General features: G+C 37.3%; 1 protein-coding gene and 1 long non-coding RNA gene across 2 annotated transcripts; both read right to left on the bottom strand.

Annotated features, from left to right (window-relative positions):
* Window positions 1-5728: 5728 nt before the first annotated feature.
* On the bottom strand, window positions 5729-6644 carry LOC139189971 (uncharacterized). The gene is made up of 2 exons (XR_011573842.1): window positions 6510-6644; window positions 5729-5936 (listed from the first exon to the last, which is right to left on the bottom strand). It is a non-coding gene; the product is annotated as an uncharacterized lncRNA (long non-coding RNA).
* Window positions 6645-8276: 1632 nt separating this feature from the next.
* LOC108174925 (uncharacterized) lies at window positions 8277-22824 on the bottom strand. The gene is made up of 5 exons (XM_029089898.2): window positions 22740-22824; window positions 22365-22428; window positions 9928-10022; window positions 9035-9156; window positions 8277-8710 (listed from the first exon to the last, which is right to left on the bottom strand). The coding sequence occupies exons 1-5, from the start codon at window positions 22822-22824 to the stop codon at window positions 8645-8647; spliced, it is 432 nt and encodes a 143-aa protein (XP_028945731.1). The 3' UTR covers window positions 8277-8644.
* Window positions 22825-23045: the final 221 nt, after the last annotated feature.

Genomic DNA, 23045 nt, shown 5'->3' with positions numbered 1-23045 from the left:
AATCAAATGTTGACATTTTTAGGTTTTTTATTGATAAAATATATTTAAATAAACACCCAAACGAAAACAAATGATGTGGATGGCTCCATTGTTTGCACATGCAACCGCCCTCCCCAAATAAATCTTGAAAATTTCTGTTGTCTTTTTTCTTACATGATATTTTTTAATTTGTCGAAAATATGATTCGGTACATTAAGTGTTATAATACAAATAGTTTGGTACTTGAAGAAAAAGAATTTAACCATTTATATTATGACACTTGATATATCAAGACATATTCCCAGCACACTAAAAAATTATCCTTCCTTACAAGGATAAGACAATTCAAGAGGTCCAAATTGTGGGTTAATACATGTCATAATACAAATAGTTAAGTACCTGAATGAAAAAAATTCAACCACTTATATTATGGCACTTGATACATTGAGACGTATTCCCGCACACTAAAAAATTTCTCATTCCTTACAAGGATAAGACAATTCAAGAGGTCCAAATTGTGGATTGATACATGTCATAATACAAATAGTTAGGTACTTGAAGAAAAAAAAATTCAACTACTTATATTACAACACTTGATACATCGAGATGTATCCGGCACTCTAAAACAATATCATTCCTTACAAGGTAAGACAATTCAAGAGGTTCAAATTGTGGTTAAGAAAATTCAAGAGGTCCAAATTGTGGATTAATACATGGTGACATGAGGACCCATCCGAATTCCGGATTTATGTAAGACCTCACATGAACTTGTAGCTGTACGCAACTCGGATTCTTCATCGAGAGATGCCAACTTGTTTGAGTGACTCGTTTGGTGCTTAGGACTAGATTGAAAAACTCATTTAATTTTAAGGCATACTGATGGTCGAGGTGATCTGATGTAGCATATCCAAACAGAACTAAGGAGAATAGTGAAAATAATAGGACCTTCCTAAATGTGAACTCCATTTTCATTCGTACAGAGTTCACAAAAAGACAATAATTTTAACTTCAAGATCTTGAGAGATGTTGGAAAAGTGGGAGTATTGGATGGCTAGTGGTTTAGGCTAGTCAACTTTCTTTGTGTAAGTTAGGAAAGTTACACAAGTTAGGCAAGTTACGCAAGTTACGCAAGTTAGGCAAGTTAGACAAGTTAGGCAAAGTTAGACAAGTTAGGCTTATGTCTACTTTCTTTCCCTATATATATGTTTCATTTGTAATTGTTTCTTCATGAAATACACATCAAAAATTCCACATGGTATCAGAGCAGGAACTCTAAATTTCTGGCTCTGTTGATCGTTTCCGCTAAGTTTCTTTTACTCTAAGCCAAGATGGCTGGAGAACATTATGAAGTTGAGAGCTCAATGGATGCTTTAGCTCTACCTAACGTTGAAATCAACCCTAATCAACGTCTCAGTTCTATTTTGTTGAACGAATTCAACTATCTTTTCTGGAGCCGTGCTGTTTCTCTCGCACTTGGAAGGAGATCAAAGCTTGGCTATGTAAATAGTGCCATAAAAGCTCCAGCAGTCACTTCTCCTACCTACGAGTCGTGGCTATGTACAGACCAGTTGGTCATGTCTTGGTTGCTCAACTCAATGGAGCGTAAGATTGCTGAAATTTTCAACTATTCTGAGTCGTCCATGCATCTCTGGAAGCAAGTCAAAGAGATGTATGGAAATCAAAATAATTCTGCCCGTGTCTTTCAACTTAAGAAGGATATTTCAAGCTTGCAACAAGGAGGAAAAGCCTTTGTTCAACATCTTGGCAACCTTACAAGCATGTGGAATGAGCTTGATGTCTATCGTCCTCATACCACCGATGCCACCATGTTGATCAAGAGAACAGAAGAAGACAAGATTTTTCAACTCTTGGCAAGCTTAGGCTCAGAGTTTGAAGATCTCAGAAGTCACATTTTAATGAATGCGGAACTTCCTTCATTCACTGGTGTTTGTGCCATCATTCAAAGGGAAGAAGTAAGGAGGAAAGTAATGAGCCAAGATACAAAAAATCCTATTCCTGAAACTAGAGCATATGTCTCCAACAACAAGCGTCCTGAGGGCAAAGTTTATAAGGGAAAAAGACCAGATTTGAAGTGCAGCTACTGTGATTCACTTGGACATACAAGAGACATGTGCTGGATTCTTCATCCAGAATTGAAGCCAAACTCTTTGAAGAAGACAAAGGGTTCCTAAAGACAGTTGAGTAACAATGGCTACAAGGCAAATTCTGCAGCTATCTCTTCGACTGAAGGAATGGTAAACTTCACTACCAATCCTACAACATTAATCAATGATTTTGCAGCATATCTTCATAACAAACAGCTGCATAACAATGGAGATGAAGCTCATGAAGCTACAATAGCTAAAGAAAAGAATCACACTGCCTTACTTGGACAATTTGCTGGTTTCTTGGCTAAGCATGATCATGTTTCGCAGAAGGATATTCCAGGTATTTCAAGTGCCTTCTCTACTGCCTTAAATGCTAGTAATGAACATGATTATTGGATCATTGACTCAGGTGCTACGGATCATATGACAAATCAAATTAATAATTTGCATGATTTCAAAACATTGTCAAAACCGTCTCAAGTGTCAGTAGCCAATGGAAAGGGTGCCTTAGTTGTAGGAAAAGGAAAGGTCAACTTACTCTCAAAACACATAGAGTCATCAGCTCTTTACATTCCTTCATTTCCTTTTCAACTTCTATCAATAGGAGCCATCACCAATTCTCTAAACTGTCTAGCTATTTTTTCTCCCCACAATGTTGTTTTTCAGGACATCATCACCAAGAGAACGATTGGTGAAAGTTTCTTTTTGAATGGTCTTTACTACTTAGCTAAAGATACTAAGGATCCCAAGGTTTTTCAAGTCAGTTCAAGTGTGTCTCAAGATCAACAACTTTGGCATCAACGTTTGGCTCATCCTTCTGAAAAAGTGATGTCTTTCTTATTCCCAAAATTGTGCAAAGACAAGTTGCACTGTGATGTTTGTCATTTGTCTAAATTTTCCAGGTTGCATTTTGAGTCCTCCACCAATAAAGCCAGTCATCCGTTTGAAATCATTCATTCAGATATTTGGGGTCCAATACTAGAGTCATTTGATGGATATAGATATTTTGTAACCTTTGTTGATGATTTCACAAAAATGACTTGGTTGTATCTTTTGAAATTTAAGAGTGAACTTCCAATTGTTTTTCAAGATTTTCATAAACTAGTTGGCACTCAATTTGCATCAAAAATTCATATATTAAGATCCGACAATGGCACTGAGTATATGTCCCATAACATGTCTCAATACTTGAGTATTCATGGCATCTTGCATCAAACAACATGTGTTGGCACACCTCAACAAAATGGAGTGGCCGAAAGAAAAAATAGAGATCTTCTTGAGAAGACAAGATCAATCATGTTTCATATGAATGTACCCAAGAAATTTTGGTCACAATGAGTACTTACAGCTGCCTATCTTATTAATAGATTGCCTAGCAAAATACTCAATTTCAAGTCCCCATTTGAGATGCTAAAAGGTAGAAAAATTGATCTTTCACACTTGAGAGTTTTTGGCTCCACCTGCTTTGTTCACAACAAATCCCCTCATCATGATAAATTAGATCCTAGAGCTATCAAATGTATTTTCTTGGGTTACTCATCCACTCAAAAAGGCTACAAGTGTTACAATCCAATCACAAATAAGCTTCTAGTTTCAAGGGATGTAAGGTTTAATGAAAATATGTCCTACTTCTCAAAGAAACTAAGTGATGCAAATCAGGGGGAGTTTTTGAGTGATATGTTTCCATTGCCTATTGTCCCGTACTACCAAGAAAATCCTCCATCATGTGACACTACAAGTCCATCACCTGAACATGCTCCCTCCCAAGTCACAAATGTTGAGCATCCAGTCCAGATTCATCGAAACCCTTCTAGGGTTCGTCAACCCCCACTTCGACTACATGATTATGTCACCTACACCTCTAGGTATCCTCTCACAGATTTTGTTTCCTATAAGCAGTTTTCACCCTCTCATATCTCCTTTCTTAGTGCCTTGGATCATACTCATGAACCACAAACATTTCAAGAAGCAAGTAAACATAAAGTTTGGTAAACTGCAATGAGGGACGAACTACAAGCTCTTCATGAAAACAAAACCTGGAGTGTAATTAAACTTCCCACAGGGAAGAAAGCAGTGGGTAGCCGTTGGGTGTACAAGACAAAGTTCAACTCAGATGGGACTATTGAAAGACACAAAGCTCGTTTAGTGGCTCGTGGCTTTACTCAGACTTATGGCTTGGATTACAAGGAAACCTTTGCTCCCGTAGCCAAAATGAACACTGTAAGAGTTCTCTTGTCAGTTGCTGTGAATCAATCTTGGCCTCTCTATCAAATGGATGTGAAAAATGCTTTTTTGCATGGGGAATTAGATGAGGAAGTGTACATGAAACTACCACCAGGGCATCCTCAATCGAGCAATCCTAACATGGTTTGTAAACTGCACAAATCTATTTATGGTCTGAAACAGTCTCCACGTGCCTGGTATGCAAAACTAAGCTCAATCCTTGAAGAGTTTGGCTTCCAAAGAAGCAGTGCAGATTCCTCCCTATTTGTTTGTAATGGCTCAGTTGGAAAAGTCATTGTTTTAATCTATGTAGATGATCTCATAATGACAGGTGACAGTGATGCAGAAATCCAATCTCTCAAGCTTGCTCTTCGAAACAAATTTGCAATCAAGGATTTGGGGCACCTCAAATATTTCCTTGGTATTGAACTTGCCACTTCACAGCAAGGTCTCTTTCTCAATCAAAGAAAATATATCCTTGATCTCTTGAAGGAATCTAACTTAATGGATTGCAAACCTGCACGCACTCCTCTGGATAGTAAGCTGCAACTCACTACTCACAGAGAAGTTCTTTCCAATGTTACTGAGTATCAAAGATTGGTAGGAAAACTTATTTATCTCGCAATTACGCGGCCAGATATCTCCTATGCTGTGAGTATTGTGAGTCAGTTTATGCATGCTTCTACATCAGTTCATATGCAGATTGTGAAGAGAATTATTCGTTATCTAAAAGCGTCTGTTGGTTGAGGGATCCTTATGACAAAGAATGACAGCACTGCCATCATGGGTTACACAGATGCTGATTAGGCTGGGCACTATCTTGATCGCAAATCAACCACAGGTTTTTGTACCTTTGTAGGTGGGAACTTGGTAACATGTCACAACAAGAAGCAAAGCGTTGTAGCTCGTTCCAATGCAGAGGCCGAGTATCGAGCTATGGCATCCACTGCTTGTGAACTTATTTGGCTAAAAAGTCTTCTTTTTGATTTAGGGTTTCACAGTAAGGAACCTATATCTATGTTCCGTGACAATCAAGCTGCCATGCATATTGCTTCCAATCCTGTATTTCACGAGCGAACGAAGCATATTGAAGTGGATTGTCATTATGTTCGAGCACAGGTTCAAGCCAACATCATCAACACTCATTACACTCGCAATCATGATCAATTGGCTGACATTTTTACTAAACCTCTTCCTACGGTTCAGTTCATGCGCATTCTGTCCAAGCTTGGCTCAAGGAATCCCCTCGATCCAGCTTGAGGGGAAGTGTTGGAAAAGTGGGAGTATTGGATGGCTAGTGGTTTAGGCTAGTCAACTTTCTTTGTGTAAGTTAGGCAAGTTACACAAGTTAGGCAAGTTAGGCAAGTTAGGCAAGTTAGGCAAGTTACACAAGTTAGGCAAAGTTAGACAAGTTAGGCTTATATCTACTTTCTTTCCCTATATATATGTTTCATTTGTAATTGTTTCTTCATGAAATACACATAAAAAATTCCACAAGAGAAGCCCCCTGTATTCTTCTCTTGGATGCAATCAGTAATACTGGGCTCTACTGAACCATCAGATGCCACTTCTCCGCGACAGCGTAAGACACCCTGCCTTGCTTGATGTCTGCCTTGTGGACAACCCCTGCAGATTGCCGAAGGCTTCACTACATTAGTAATGCAATAACACTTCCACATTCCTTGGTTACACACGACACACCTTTTGATCTAAATTATGTTGTAAAACTATAGCTCTCAAATAAACTAAAAACAATTTGCTAAAATACGTAATTACGGATTAGTTTAGCACTAAATTGCACATCAAAGAAGATGAACCTTCACTGATTTACAAAATCGGACTGCAACCCGAAAATATAAGGCCTCAATAAAGGATGCTGGCTTTGTAGATCATCACAAGCTCAGAGATATGTAACTCACCTTCATAAACAATGTGATAATACAGAATCCAACCGTTGTAAATTATATAAGCACCCTTAATGCCAATAACCTAAATAATTAAATTAACAATTCAAGCCATTAATTTGAAATTAAGCAATTCATCACAATACCCTTTTCCGAAATTTCATCAAACTCTTCTCCTTTCAGACGAAATAACAGCAATCAAACGGCACATTACCAATGAATCAATCAAATAAAGAAAACCCTAAAAGGGAAATTGGGAATCAGATTAAGAAAATTGAGAAATAAAAAACTTTACCGATAGAACAAAAAAGGCCCAGGAAGGAAGAAAAGCAGCAGAGCGCGGGGGCTTGACTGCGACGTCAGTCAACCGCAATTCAGATGGCGACAGAAAAGGTTTCCCGGTAAAAATAAACCCTTCCGTCGAGTTTTGGCCTCGAAATTGAATTAAATTGAATTTGATTAAATAAAAGGAAAAATGGTGGTCCTGTTTGGGTGGGATTTGGATTTTATTTGCAAAAAGGAAAAATGGTGGGACTTTATTGGTATTTTATTAAATCTTGTAGGTCAGCAGTCAGAGCAATACAGCTCCTTGGTTTTGCCAAAACCAGAAGAAATTTTTCGTTGTGATATGAACGCAAATGATATATTACGTGTGTTTATATAAGTGGTGGAAAATTTTATTTTAAGTTATTAACTTTTTAACCCACATATTCAATCATTTGTATAGTGACATGTGGTGTACTACCTTGTATACCGGTCACATTGAAAAATCTTTCCAAAACCAAGACTTCAGAAGTCAGAACACAAAAAAAAGAAAAAAATTGTAAGAATTCTTTCAGCTTTTTATATTTTTTGAGATTGTCATAATTTCTCATTTTGATATTTGAGATTAAAAATCGATAGTGGTAGTCTCTGAGATTGTCTACCATCAATCATTTTGATCATTCTGTGAAAAATCTCTGTTAAATTGAAAAAACCATTACTTGGAGGGGTTGATTTGATAAAAATACCCTTAATTTAACGGAGATTTTCATGGAATAATCAAAATGATTGACGGTGGACAATCTCATAGACCATTTTAGCTAAAAATCATTGAGGTTTTAATTTTTTTTAGTTTGCATATGAACTTTTGACATTCAACAAATTTACACATTCCGTTAAATTGACCATCAATTGTTAACCGTTATAGTAACACGGATGGTACAATTAGTGGATTTGGAGGAGGATTTAGACGGTTAATTTGACATAAGTTGGTTTTAATTTTCAGATAGTTAGTAGTAGAACAAGATCTAGGATGCTAACTTATGTACATTACCCATTACTCATCTTTTCGTTCTTTACATAGACAAAATCCAAGACAACAATCCATTTTTTACATCCGAAAACTCGCACATCATGTTGTTTTGTTTCTACGTCCCGGAAAACGGAGACAAGGTTAAAATAAACACCCAAGACCTGTCTTTTTTTCAGTCGTCGTCGTCGGAGCTTTAGGCCATCTCCAACTGATGGCTGGCCAGAGGGATCGTTTTAGCTCTCTGGCCCTCCAAGATTCACCAAGATATTAATATTTTAATGAACAGTACATTACCATATTTGCCTCTGTTTCCAACCGAGGGCCAGATGGCTTGTTTTAGCTATTTCACAAAAAACCGTCTCCAACCGAAGGCCAAAGGGCCATAGAGCCAAACATAATTTATTATTTAAAAACTACAATTTAAATTCATATTATTTAATGTTGTTTCATATTGTTTAATGTTGTTTCATGTTACTTAATTTAATTTAATGTTGTATAATGACTTAGGAAGTTATAGGAAAAAAAATAGAATTTAAAAAAAAATATGAAACAAATTTTGTGAAATAGAAGTTATAGGAAAAAAATGGAATTTAAAAAAAATATGAAACAAATTTTGTGAAATAGAAGTTACAAGTAATATGCCCGCACGTTGCTGCGGGACTTTAATGCATCAACCTTAACTACATGAATAAGACATAATTAACCTGAAGAAAAAAAATCAATATAATCATGAATGAACAAAAGTGATAGATAAGTGAAAAGTGTCGGTAAGATAAGCAGGTTAATTTTTATATACATTCAACCAAGTTGATTACAAAAGATGTGGTTGCAAAAAATGCTCTGTTTCCTTGAGAAAAAGAAGCAACAGCTCCGTATGCTTGACCAACAGTTCCATACTCGTTTTCAATCTGGTATAATTGAAACAACAATTAACCCATAGAAAGGTTCTGTTAAGTGCTTTTGGAAAAAGGGTTTGTCGGATTGCTTTTCAGCTTGCTTGCTTTGTGGTGATATAGTGCTTGGGATTTCATGCTTGGTCCAAGAGAATGGAGAATGAAAAATTCTTTGTTACAATTGATCACACCAAGACAAAAATATAGGAAGAATTCTAATCCCATAAAATAGGAAAAACTCTACTATACTAAATTCCTAATCCCACTTGACTTCGCTGCCCCACACCTTTGTCCTCTGTCTCCCATTGACTAAAAACACTCCCAAATCACACCAGCCAGCCATACAAAGCCACCGGCCACATCAAATATTAGGCACGATTCAAGTAACCAAATTCAAATAACAAAGTTCAGATAATGAAATGCAAAGAACACGATACATACAGTAAAATTTAAGAACATGATTAAGAGGATTTGAACATGTCAAGTAAAATCATATTCAGTTGAATCCTAACTACAACATTTTAAATAAAGACGGAAAAGGATACAACAATAGAAACTTCTGAGAATAGACATAAAAGAATTTATGTTCTAAAAACAACTTCAAATAGGAAGAGAAAAGTTTAATGCACTCACAGCATCCTCCATTGTGGTACGCCATCCTTGCATGGACGATAAACCATATCTGACACATCCATTCTCACAATCTTTGGAGAAATTTTCAGTTTTAGGAGTGCTCAGATTGTACCCATTCCAATCTAAAATTAAATAAGAACTCAATCAAAAACTTTAATCCTACAATTCAATGCTGAAAAACTAAAGTAGCCAGAAACCAAAAGATCTTAGTGACAACTTGTACGGACGTTACAAAAATGCAGGACGCGAAACACATTAAACTTCTGGAAACTCAAAGTTATCGCTATTTGGTTATGAAGATAGATATATATCACCAGGAAACAAAAAAAATGGCAAGGATTTGCCAAAATTTGTAAATCAAACACAGATGCTTCAACTCCTTTTCCTCTATTAGTCTATTATCATCTCACATGCCACACTATTCGAGACTGGATTAATTCATTCACAGCTAAACCGCTAGTATTAAACTTAACTAAGTACCAATCAAATGATCTGAACAACGATTTGGAAAATTAAGAACACAACAAAGAAAGGAAGCAACCAAAAAAGCATATAAAATGCCTAACAACAGTCGATAAAGAATCAAGAACACTGGGTTAAACCAGAATCACAGAGACGGCTAGAGATCTTCGAACAATAACACACCTGAGGTTACTACAACATGAAGCACAACCACTTTGCATCACTCATAGAGAAATACAAAATTTTAACAAAACCCCATTATTCAAATTTCAAAATTTCAAAAAAAATCGAGAAAGAAACACATATTCACTAATAAAATTCAAGAATTTTTGTCAAATCCAAAACACAAAAATCCAAATTTCATAAGAAAATTAAAAAAAAAAATTAAAATTACTGGTAAAAAGAAATTTTTTTTTTTTTTCTAAAGATACCTTGTGAGAATTGCAGCATTGTTTTGTGAGATATAAAGGAGGTAACTTTGGAATCAAAAGTATCAACTTTGGCCGTGACGAACTCATCCTCGGAACTTCAGAAACCCAAATAAAAAAAAATCAATTGTCATTCTATAGATGTAAATTATAGTAGAAATTGATTATATGTATGTACATAACTGTATACATAGATATAACTGTAGAAGAAACAGAGCAGATGACCGACTGACAGGAGAGAGGTTGATTTGAAGCTACTGTTAAAAAATTTGTCAATGGGGGTCAAACCACCTCTTTTAAAATGAAACAGTCCTTACAAAATTCAAGGCTCGAAAATAAAATAAAATACAAATTCAAAAGAAATCAAAGCAATTAAAAAATCTAACATTTTTTAAACATGACACACCCCGATCCTAGAATCAAGGAGTGATGGTCGTCACGTGAGCGTGACGTAGCCAAAAGTGCGACACGGAAGCAAGATATAACAGAAATATGAAGGAATTTAAACCAATCACTAGCAGTAATACCCTACTAGCATAAAAGAGTGAGTTATAAAGTAAAACACACGAATTCAGAGCGTAGGTTTTAAGTGCAGTCAAGTAGGACTATAATTAAAAGTACAACACCCGCAGGTGAGTCCTACATGCAGAACGTCTGTCAGAACGCCGAAAAAGACCTCGTGAGCCACCAACTGCTAACTAGAACCTGGAGGGGCGTGATGCGAGAATTACTTAACACACAAAATTAAACCCTCTTTTTGACAATTGTAGTATAGATGTAAGTAGGGTATCGTTCTAGGCCGGGGATTAGGAGGGATTGCTAATCTATTAAATTAACTTAAAAATATTAAATAAGACTCAAGGACACAAAACTAGGCTAAAAACTCTAATAACTCGAAACACACTTAAAATGACTCAAAATAATGAAAACAATTAAATTAAACACTAGGAACTGAAATGGACGGAAATTAAATTAAAAGACTAACAATAAAGAAAACTAACTAAATAATATAATTTAATAATGGATGGGTGTTTGGTTTTGATGAAAAGTAAATTAAACTTAATTAAATTACAGAATTGACAAAAACATAAAATTAAGGTAAAATGATAAATGACGGACTAGCTAGAGGGTTCTTCTCCACACATGTTATACTTGCATACAAAATGATTTCCAGTTGTTCATTTAATAAATTGTGAATTTCAATACTCCAGATTAACCGTGAACAGCACTTTTTTAATCTTCAAGTTTTCCTTAAGTTATTGAATTGGACGGGAAAACGCATACAACAATTCAAAACATTCTTCAAAAGTACCCTACGTGAAAAGCACAATAGAGATACAATCAAAGATCATTAAACTTTGTGAAAACTATAAGCATTGACGAGGCATTCGTAACTATGAAAAGCATGATACTCTTGCCAAGAATTTACTTAACGTGATTGTGACTAGCAACCTTTACTACTTGTGAAAATAAGTTCATAACGATTAGGTGAAATTCACTTATATTCTAGCATCAAATTCATGCATGTAAATTAAGCGTGCACTCTCAACCAACATACACAAATCAGTTTTTATACGAACGGATAAGTAAATTGAATTCACAACTTATAACTCACAACTGAAGGTAATCAATTCATATTACAAATATATTCATGGCTTTGAATTAACCTCTAACCAAAATAAATTTAATTACACATTATTAAAACAAAAATAAAATAGAAGTTTGGAAAGATTAAACCGAAAGAGGATCTGCTGCGTTCGTGCCCATGCTTGCCCTCTCTCTCGCTGACTTGCTTTCTGTTTATCACCTGGACTGCACTGCCTCACTTCTCTCACTACCGCTGCCCAATGGCAGCCCTCGTGTTCTCTGTCCGTGCTCACAGCTGCCAAATGGCAGCTGTTCCTCTTCAGCCTTATTTCCTCGCCTCTCACTCCCGCGTCTTTTCTGCGCCTCCTGCGCTCTCTGCGAGCTGCCCAAAGGCAGCTCCCCCCCTTCCTGTCAGTTATTTCATTCCTTTTATTCTCGCCTCACAGCCCAGCTGCCAAAGGCAGCTTCTATTTCCCCCGCTAGCTATCCTCTCTCTCCGCAGCTTCACGCTGCCCAAAAGGCAGCCCTCTGCCTTCCACCAATTCCCCCCCCCGTTTCCTGCGCTCTTATTTCTATCTCTCTGACCTCCCCTCTCTCCTGGAATCTCACTCTCCTGCTTCCTCTATTATTTTTCCTATTTTATTTTTTCTGTTGCTGTCCACCACATTCTCTGCGCCTACTGCGCTCCCAGCTGTCTCTCCTGCTTCCACTGACTTTTCCCGCTCCCACTTCTCTCTATCCTCTTTCTGCTGCCGCAAGGCAGCTGTCTGCTTGCTGCTTCTCTCTCCCTTTTTCTGCTTGTTTATATTTTTTTTTTCTTCTTTTCCTTTTCCTTCTTTTCCTTTTCCTTTCTTTTTCTTTTCTTTCTTTTTCTTTTCTTCTTCGCCGTTCCTTTCTTCTTCTACAAAACATGAATCATGATGATGTTTCAAACATCATCATGACTTGTTATTATTATTATATATATATATATGCTTTTTAATTTTATTTAAAAGCTGATCTACACAGACAGTTTTGACGAATTTATTACATAAAATTTCACTTGTTCTATTTTTATTTTCTTTGCATAACAAATCCTATAAACACAAAAATAACGTAAATAGCTCAAAAATATAAGGAACTAACTAAGAAAAGACGAGTGAATTCGAAGTAAAAATATATATAAATATCATCCGATCAAATACCCCCACACTTAACTTTTGCTAGTCCTCGAGCAAAACAAAGAAAACAAGAACAAGAAGTAACAAGAAAAACATTAGTTTCTCCCTATCTGACCCTCATAGAATTTCATTTAAGAAAACAAATCATCAAGAACCATAGCTAGCATCAAGGAACTAATCCAAGTTCATCTTCCTTATTCAAATATTAGCAGTAGTCTTCAAATCATCCTTGAAGTGTAGTGTGTGAGATAGCCATGCTAATGCAATTTCAAGTTTTTATTTTTAAAATCATCATATGCAAACTAGTGACCTTCTCACGGGATATGCACTCAATCACACATGTGTTTAGTTTTAATGTGTTTCGCTCAAAGAAACAAATGTGAAATTTCTACCATAAGCTTGCATAAAGATCACTTCTCCACAGTCATAATTGCAAAACTTAAATCAAGAGGACTTTTATTGGATGTAATGAGGCTTAGGGATAGGGTTATTGAAATGAAAGAATAGGAAAACACAAGTTCCAAGCTATATTGCAAGCAATTCTTTTGTTTAGATTTATAAGAACTCAATTTTTCCAGCGATTCTTCTAGCACCTCCAACCATACTCTTAAACTGAAACTTTAAAACTTTTTATTTTCTTTTTATACAATCTTTCTTTCTTTTTTTTTTTTTTTCTTTTTTTTTTCTTTTCAATCACAACTAAATACAAACATGAAATACCCCCACACTTATTCTTTTGCCAAACACCTTCAAAGTACTTCACAAACGTTTCTCATAAGACAATCTCGCATTGCTCACTAGCTTGCTTGGAAAGGTAAGGAAAAATGTTTCAGGCATAAGGGTAAACATATCTGGTGATAAGAAATAAAAGGCTCAACAAAGACGGCTCAAATTGGCAATCTAATGATATCATTTTTCTTTGGGAAACATGGTTATTTGGGCCATAGTGGTAAACCTAATGCCTCTATCATTTCCAAGTTCATGCAATCGATGACAAACATTTCGAAAGATCGTTACGCAAGTTCTAGAGATGTATCTCACATAAGTTCATCACACATGAAAGAATAGGAGTGTATGAAAAATGCACACACTTTCAATAGGCTCAAAAACTCACATAGGATGTATATGGTCACTAAATTCACATATGAAGCTTTAAGTCATACTTTAGTTTCACATTAACAAGGCTATGTGCATTTAGTTTTTCAAATATGATCAAACATGTACAAAACTAACAAGAGAATTAGGAATTTCACAAAACACATGTTAACTAAGTTCTTGATGATCATGGTTCAAATTTGATCCAATTATATCATTGGGTCGGGAAACTAACAAAAATCTAATTCAAAACAATAAGGGAAACAAGACAATATTTTTGGATTTTTAAATTTTCCGATTTTTTTTTTTTTTTTTTTTTTAATTTTTTTTTATTTTTATTTTTTTAAAGAAAACAAAACTAATTAAGAAAACAAAAAGCAACAACATGGAAACAAATGAAAACTCGTTCATAGTTGAAGGTACATCCAATTTCAATTTGGTCATTTTTTATACCCTTTACCCCCAAACTTGAACCGGACATTGTCCCCAATGTCAGAAAACACTATAATGCAAATAAAAATAAAATAAATAAATAATAAGAAACAAAATAAAGCAATTGGACTGAAAACTTCCCTAGTTTGCAGTAAAACCAAGCGATGACCCCCCCAAGCTAAAAGTCTGCAATCAACTTCAAGGGTGGAAATAACCAAAAGTTCCTGTAAAGAAAAGAAATAATTTAGTTAAGTAACGCAAAATGTAAATTAAGAAATTGAAAACGAAAAATTGAAAATCACGATAAAAGACAATGAAAAGAACTAATAAGTGATCATTGGTCGTGCTTGTTGACTTTCCACAACTTTCCTCTTGAACTGGGTGACACTTAGCTTTTTACTAGCAAGTGATGATTTGATGATATTGTACGGCGAAGCTTTACTCTTTGGTGATGTTGCAGTTCCTTATTTGTTCTCCAAGCAGATGTGGCAGCTTCTCTAGTTCTTTAGCTCGGACTCCTTGTGCTGGGTTGATTGTACGAGCTGCATTCTTCTCTGCTTGTTTCCTCTGCATGGCGGGCAGGCACGAGGGAGAGGTGTTGGTCTGTTTCTTTCTTCAATCTTTCCAAGTGCCCACCTCTTGCTTTCTTTCTCCTTGTCCCTAGCTGAGGATGAATCAGCACGTTGTCTCCACATGCTTCGAGGTATCATCTTCACTTCCCTTATACGTGAGAGACGAAGAGGAAACAAAAGATGATAAGTACTCGAGAGCAAGTGCTGGCTGGAGAAAGGACAGGGAGAAAGCATGATATGAGATACTTGTGCTCTCAACCTTGATGATATGAAATACTTGTGCTTTGGATGGGTTCTTTGAGGGGTATCCCAGGGGATGAAAAATACAGAGTGACTTGAGAGGGTTTGTTGGAAATGCATTTTCGGAGATGAAGAAGTGTTGAGAGGGTGTGCCTTTGCTGTGGAAGGCGAAGGTAAAAACTTATAGGACTTTTCTTCACAACCGGAACTATTCTCTCACGTATTGTCGGCAGCCGGTGGATGGATGAATAGTACAAATTACGCGCTTTCTGACAAAGCTGCCCGTAATTTCCGCAAAGCAGATTCCTCATTGGTATCTGGAATCGGCGCTTCGAGCTCTGAGCATCGTCGATTGTAGAGGTAGCATGTGACACGTGCGGATAAATCTGGAAAAGAAGATTTGCCCGTGGGTTGAAGCCCAGCTTTTGAGAAAGCTAGCGTGTCTTTGACTGTTGAATTTCCCTCTTCGATTTCTGAATTGGTGCTTCGACAAACTGCCCGAGAATTTCGCAAAGCAATTTGCGTGTGACAAGTGACGACACGTCTGGACAAATTGATCTTTTGAAATCCGGGGTTCGGCTCATTGTTTCTGAGCAAGCCCAGCCTTTAAGAAATGAAACGCCTCTTTTGAGAAAAGAATCCGGTTTTTGAGAACGGAAACTCCTCTTTTGAGAAAAGAATCCGGCTTTTGAGAAAGGAGCCCCGACTCTTCGATTTGCGAGAGGACGCTTCTCTGAGGAGCGACTCTCCGATTTCTTCTTTTTATAGAGGCGTTAAGCTTGTTCCACAACACACTTGAGCACCCTCCTGTAAACACTCCCTTCTTGCACTTGTTTAATCTTGATCATTCCGACTCTCTTCTTTCTTCACCACCTCTGAAAAATGTCTGGCCCTTCCGATCGTCGTTTTGACTTGAACATTGGTGAAGAGGCAGCTCCGCCTTCACCAGACAATATATGGCGCCCATCCTTCATATCCCCTACCGGTCCTCTTACCGTGGGGGATTCGGTGATGAAAAATGACATGACTGCTGCGGTGGTGGCCCGGAATCTTGTCACCCCCAGAGATAACAGACTGCTCGCTAGGTGGTCTGATGAATTGGCGGTTAAGGAGTCTCTGGCTCTTAGCGTGCAGTGTGCGGGTTCTGTGTCCAACATGGCCCAACGCCTATTTGCTCGAACCCGTCACGTTGAATCGTTGGTGGCTGAAATACAGAGTCTCAAAGAGGAGATTAGAGGACTCAAGCATGAAAATAAACAATTGCACAAGCTTGCACACAACTATGCCACAAACATGAAGAGGAAAATTGACCAGCTGCAAGACACTGATGGTCAAATTTTACTTGATCATCGGAGGTTTGTGGGTTTGTTCCAACCGCATCTGCCTTCGTCTTCTGGAGCGGCATCGCGTAGTGAAGCTCCAACTGATCAACCTCCGCTGCCTCCTCCTTCTGTGGCCCCGCCGACTGCTGAAGCCTCGCCTACTACTGAAGCACCACCCGACCAATGAATACTATTAGTTTACATTTTTGTAAAATATTTGTACTTTTTTTTTTTTATGTATTTTTTTTTTTTTAAAGTAAATTAATGTAGAAAGACTTTGGTTAACCTTCCCCCACACTTAAACTAAATAACACAAACTTACAGAAATTAACCAAATAACACAACTAACTAAACAAAACAAAATGAAAGCAGTAAAGATAAGGGTGGAAGAATGCAAAGCTGATTGGGTTAGTGATTCCAAAGTCTCCCTTCGTTGAATGCTTGGGTTGCCTCCCAAGAAGCGCTTGATTTAACGTCTTTAGCCGGACGAATCTTTCCTTTAAACTCCCATCGGCTCCAAAGCATGGAATTTATCTTTTAATGGGAGGTGATATTTGAAATGATTCGGCAATGGTTTAAATTCAAGAGTGGGTGCCTGAATCATCAAAATCAGAAAAATGTTAGTATAAATAAAAATTAAAATTGGAGAAGGTGGCTTACTTTCTTTTTCTGACACAAACTCAATGACAAACACCACATTTTTGAACATTTCCGGGACTTTGAACTTGGCCAGGTTTACTATGATGGTTGTGGCTTGTCCCGGGCCATCAAACTCAACTGCTTTGGGCTTGATTGTCTCATGCACAGCCCCTTGGATGAATTCTTGATATGCTTCAACCACTTCATTCTCTTGAATCCCTTTTCTTGGTGTGCAAGGTTCTTTGAACGTTTCAATACCATCGGGAACTTGTTTTGGTGCACCAAGAATTGGGATATCACTTTGCACCTTTGGAAGAGCTTCCACAATGTCTTTTTCACTCTCTTTGATATTTGGAATCAAAAACCTGCAAGGACAAAGGACATTCGGTGGAATAATGTTAGAATGAAGTGAATTTAGAACTTCCTCACCTGAGTTGGATGACATAGGGATTTGAGGAGCTTGCAGCAAGAATTCTTCTAAACTGCCCAGGTCGTCCTCCTCCTCTTCTGCTTGCAGCAGCAATTCATCCATGTTCGGGCTGTGTTTGGATGGTTCTAGGACAGCTTCATCCTTCATGTCACCTTCCAAAGTGATGGCTTCATCGATTTCAACTTCTGCCTTTGAATTTGCAATGTTTGAGTTGGAAAGTTCGCTTTGATCTCGAATATGTGCCATGAATTCCACAATCTGCCCAACTTGCATCTCCAATTCGTCCACTCTTTTGACTCGGTCTTGCATCTCCTGGTTTTGATTTTCTACTCCCTGATTCAAAGAGGTGAGTAACTTATTAAGTGTATCATTATCCAAGGATGTACCTGAATTGAATTGGGTTGATTGTTGTGGTGGCTGTGACGGTTCATATGGCCATTGATAGAACTCTTCCGATGGCGGCAATTGTTCTTCTTTTCGTAAACCCTGCGCCACAGAAATTAGTCCTTCAAGAATTTCATTATAATTCATGGGCATATTTTGATTTGATTGGAATTGTTGTGGGGGATGCTGTGGTGGCTGCATAGGTCTTGAATAGAACTCGTCTTGCTGCCAATATCCACCTTGTTGAAATTGTTGAGGTTCATCCCACATATAATCTGAATTACCTCTCCAATCTGAATTGTAAGCGTTGGAAAACATGTTGCCCCTTGATTGGTTATAGCCTTGATATCTCCAAACATCTTCATTTGCAGAAAATTGAGGACTTTGTTATCCTTGCCCATAGGGCACATCAAGTGTGGGGACACTTGGCATTGTGGTCCGTTCGGCATTATGAGTCAATTGAGCAGTGAGCTGTGCCAATTGAGCTTGAATGGTCGCAAGTGCCATGTCTCGCTCCATTTGTACCTAAAATCAAAGAAAGAAAAATAAATCAAATATCAAAAGTAACACAAAACAAGGAAAACAAAACTAAGTCAAAAACTAAAACAAAAACAAACTAAACAAAAAGAAAAGAACCAAGGGATTAGCAAAGTTGCTAATCCCCGGCAACGGCGCCAAAATTTGATGCGAAAATTACTTAACACACAAATTAAACCCTCTTTTTGACAATTGTAGTATAGATGTAAGTAGGGTATCGTTCTAGGCCGGGGATTAGGAGGGATTGCTAATCTATTCTAAATTAATTTAAAAATATTAAATAAGACTCAAGGACACAAAATTAGGCTAAAAACTCTAATAACTCGAAACACACTTAAAATGACTCAAAATAATGAAAACAATTAAATTAAACACTAGGAACTGAAATGGACGGAAATTAAATTAAAAGACTAACAATAAAGAAAACTAACTAAATAATATAATTTAATAATGGATGGGTGTTTGGTTTTGATGAAAAGTAAATTAAACTTAATTAAATTACAGAATTGATAAAAACATAAAATTAAGGTAAAATGATAAATGACGGACTAGCTAGAGGGTTCTTCTCCACACATGACACATATGCAACCTAAATTGATTTTCAGTTGTTCTTTCAATAAATTGTTAATCTCAATACTCCAGATTAACCGTGAACAACACTTTTTTAATCTTCAAGTTTTCCTTAAGTTATTGAATTGGACGGAAAAACGCATACAACAATTCAAAACATTCTTCAAAAGTCCCCTACGTGAAAAGCACAATAGCGATACAATCAAAGATCATTAAACTTTGTGAAAACTATAAGCATTGACGAGACATTCGTAACTATGAAAAGCATGATACTCTTGCCAAGAATTTACTTAACGTGATTGTGACTAGCAACCTTTACTACTTGTGAAAATAAGTTCATAACGATTAGGTGAAATTCACTTATATTCTAGCATCAAATTCATGCATGTAAATTAAGCGTGCACTCTCAACCAACATACACAAATCAGTTTTTATACGAACGGATAAGTAAATTGAAATCACAACTTATGAAATCACAACCGAAGGTAATCAATTCATATTACAGATATAATCATGGCTTTGAATTAACCTCTAGCCAAAATCAGTTTATTTACACATTATTAAAAATAGAAATAAAATAGAAGTTTGGAAAAATTAAACCGAAAGTAAAACATAAGTTGGAAAGATTTAACCGAGAGGAGAGAAGAGCTGTCTGTTTGTCCGTGCGCTGCCATTTTCTGCCCTCGGTGCTGCCAAGAGCAGCGCACCCTTCTTTCGGTTTTGCTCCAGCTGCAAGGGCAGCCTTCTTCCCCAGCTGCGCTGGCAGCTCCCTCAAATCAAGTCTGCCCTCCCCTGACCTCTCTCCTCTCGCCTTCTCACGCTGCCCAAAGGCAGCTCTCTGCCTTCCACCAATCCCTTTTTTTCCTCCAAGTCTCCCCACTTCCTTCTTATTTTATTCCCACGCTACCTTCTTCACTATGCAGTGCTTTCTGTTTCTTTATTATGCGCATGTCTTTCACTTTGGCAGCCAGGCTGCCCTCCACTTTTCCAGCTTATTTTTATTCCCTTTGACCAGCTGCAAAGCAGCTTTCACCCTAGCTTTTGACTGTCATCACACAGCTGCCCACGCAGCTATTTCTTTTTCGTCACAGACAGCCCACCTGTCTCTCTTGGATCCCCCCTCATTATCCTTCTTTATTTTTTTTTCATTTCTTTTCTTCTTTCTTTTATTTTTTATTTTTTTCCTTTTCTTTTCTTTATTCTTTCTACAAAACATATCAAATCTTATAAACACAAAAATAACGTAAATAGCTCAAAAATATAAGGAACTAACTAAGAAAAGACGAGTGAAATCGAAGTAAAAATATATATAAATATGATCCGATCAGGGCGCAAAACAAAGATGAGTGGGTCAGTAAAACCAAAGATTTTCCAAAACATTTCATTAAAACGTTTCTAACCTCTCACCGTAAAACCTGTATACTTTCCCAGAAATTTATTATAAAAACGTAAATATATATATCATCAAAACTCAGCTCACAATCTTTCAACGCTTTCAGAAAGAATATGCCATGCCATGCCAAAATATAATATGAATGCATCAATATAAATCAGGTGAAATAATAAATCAACCGGAGACCCTACAGTGGTCCTGGACGACTGATTCTATAGCTCAATATCCCACTCAGCCGGAGTCACCACAGTGACCTATACGGCCCTACTCTGCATGTCACTCGGAATTACGTAAGGTAGTCTGTACGATGAAAGGTGTAAGAATACGCTCTAATGCTTCTCTCATCAATCATCGGCGCGCATAACTAAGGTCACCCACTAGTCGGAATCACATCTAGTGATCTATACGACTAGCATGTCGGAACCCTCACATGGTCTGTGCGACATTCACTTACTTGGATCCAAGGCGAGCGTGTGGTGTGGTGAATAATATAAGCACTAATACCTAGGGTGCAGGTTATGAGCTTCCAATGCAATTCACATAAAATAAATCGTATGAATAATATAAAAACTCACATGTGCGTCCACAGCGTCAATTCATATATATATATATATATATATGCATCAATTATCAATTCAAATATCTCATCGATTGCATGCATGGCATTTTAAAACATATTTTCATGTAAAAGCATTTTCTGGGAAAAACAGTAGTATATAGGTAATACGAAAACAAAACTAGCCACTCACTGGTAAGTCGATGGGTCGTAACCCCCGTGACGTCCCTGGATGCGCTCGTCATCGGGATAAGTGTCACCTATATGCGAAACAACTATAAAAACGTTAATTTAAACACATAACCAACAATTCGAAATAACTTCTCATACGGTGCTCAATTTGGGTATGTGAATATACCACATCGACCTACTCGACGTCACGGACATCGAGGAATTTTTAGAACAATTTTTGGAAGCCCCACGCGCCGGCCAAGGCACGGCCAGATGCGCGATTACGTGCAGGCCACGCGCCGCGCGTGTTGTCTCTTACCCTGGGCTCGCCGGACTGGTTTTTCCGACGGCCAGATTCCGGCAAATTTTGCAATCGCTTGTTCTCCTTCGTTTCTCAACCGTTTTCTTCGAATTTTATATCAATTTGAAGCCCTCAACATGTAGAATCACGATGGACTAGTTTCAAGGTCTAAAATTCACTAGATTTTACCTGGGGAAGCACGATAATTCGGTAATTTTGAAAAACTCCGTTCTCCTTCCTCCGACGTCCAAATGTTACCAACGAAGTACCCCGAAGCTCGTGAGGATGTCCTTAAGCTCAATGTGAGCTTGAAATGCCCTGAAATGTAAGATTTCACGTGTGCATGAACAGTGCACATTTTCGGGGTTAGGGTTTCACGACGATTCCGAGGTTTTCACTTCCTAAAACTAGTACCATTCAACTCAGAATATCAAAAGGATGAAGAATCTTACCTTATTTGCTTCGATTCGCGAAGTTTTGAAGGTTTTTGGTCTTGTCCGTACGGTTCAAGGGTGAGAGAGTGAGAGTGTCGTGAGGGAAGAGAGAGAGAGGCACGGGGAAAGGGGGAGAGAGCATGGAGTGTGTGTGTGTGTTTGTGTGGTCCAACACAATCCTCACCATCAATTTTCATCCTAGCTCCCTAACCAAACAAACAATCCAACATACCAATTTTATATCCAACTTACATAATATTTGCAATAGTTTAGGAAAATATGAAATATTCAAAACATATCACACACACACCTTAGTAACGTCAAGGGTACTTTCATCATTTCACGCTCCCGATATGAAAATCTCTGGACGGGCTGTGACAAAACAACTATTCAGTAAAGGACCGAAAAAAACACAAATTTCATAAGAATTGAAAACCAACGCCACTGGGATCATTCACACAGTGACGAACTCCTATCACTTTCACCGATTGAAATTCAATTTGAACAGAACTATAGAGAAAGGTAATGATGAAATTTATTCCAACCTTAGAAAACAGAATCAAAACAGGGAACCAAAAAATGAAAAATTAACTATCCAAAAACTCTAAATCGCTCACCTTTGACACAGAAAATCTTGAAAGAGAAATGCACCAAAGAGGAGGAGCAAAACACTTTCAAATCCTGGAAGAAAAAAAAAACCAGCACTTATTACCAAGTCGAAAATTGTAGTCCAACGTAATAAACAGAATCCAAAAACTAATAAGAGCTAAAAAAATTATAATAGCATTCTAATTCACATGCTAAAAACAACAATGACTACAAACAAAACACAGTTAATCTCCATACACAAAAGAAATGGAATCACCAATAAACACCATGAAAATAAGCAATAAAGATATGAAACAGAGGGTAAAGAAAATTCAAAATAATTTGAACAATTAACATTAAAAACCACATAGAACCAATCGAAAAGACAAAACAGCAGTATTTACCTCTTTTCTTTTGCCTTTGTATCAATTGCGAACAAAAATTATTTACCTTCAACCAGGACACACAGTTAAAAAATTTCAGACACATATACAACAACAACAACAACAAATCATTTTCCCACTAAGTGGGGTCGGCTATATGAATCCTAGAACGTCATTGCGCTCGGTTTTGTGTCATGTCCTCCGTTAGATCCAAGTACTCTAAGTCTTTTCTTAGGGTCTCTTCCAAAGTTTTCCTAGGTCTTCCTCTACCCCTTCGGCCCTGAACCTCTGTCCCGTAGTCACATCTTCGAACCGGAGCGTCAGTAG

Source organism: Malus domestica, chromosome 12 (genome assembly GCF_042453785.1).
Source record: "Malus domestica chromosome 12, GDT2T_hap1".
Classification (NCBI taxonomy): domain Eukaryota; kingdom Viridiplantae; phylum Streptophyta; class Magnoliopsida; order Rosales; family Rosaceae; genus Malus; species Malus domestica.
This window is presented reverse-complemented; position numbering and strand designations above follow the sequence as displayed.

What these genes read in the sequence shown, in the direction of transcription:
- LOC108174925 (XM_029089898.2), bottom strand. Translation starts at nt 22,824, where the DNA reads ATGTGTCTGAAATTTTTTAACTGTGTGTCCTGGTTGAAGGTAAATAAT. An exon ending in CAAGATTTTCTGTGTCAAAG is followed by an intron (nt 10,023 to 22,364) that starts GTGAGCGATTTA and finishes GGGTTTCTGAAG; the next exon opens with TTCCGAGGATGAGTTCGTCA. An exon ending in GTACCACAATGGAGGATGCT is followed by an intron (nt 8,711 to 9,034) that starts GTGAGTGCATTA and finishes GAGTGTTTTTAG; the next exon opens with TCAATGGGAGACAGAGGACA.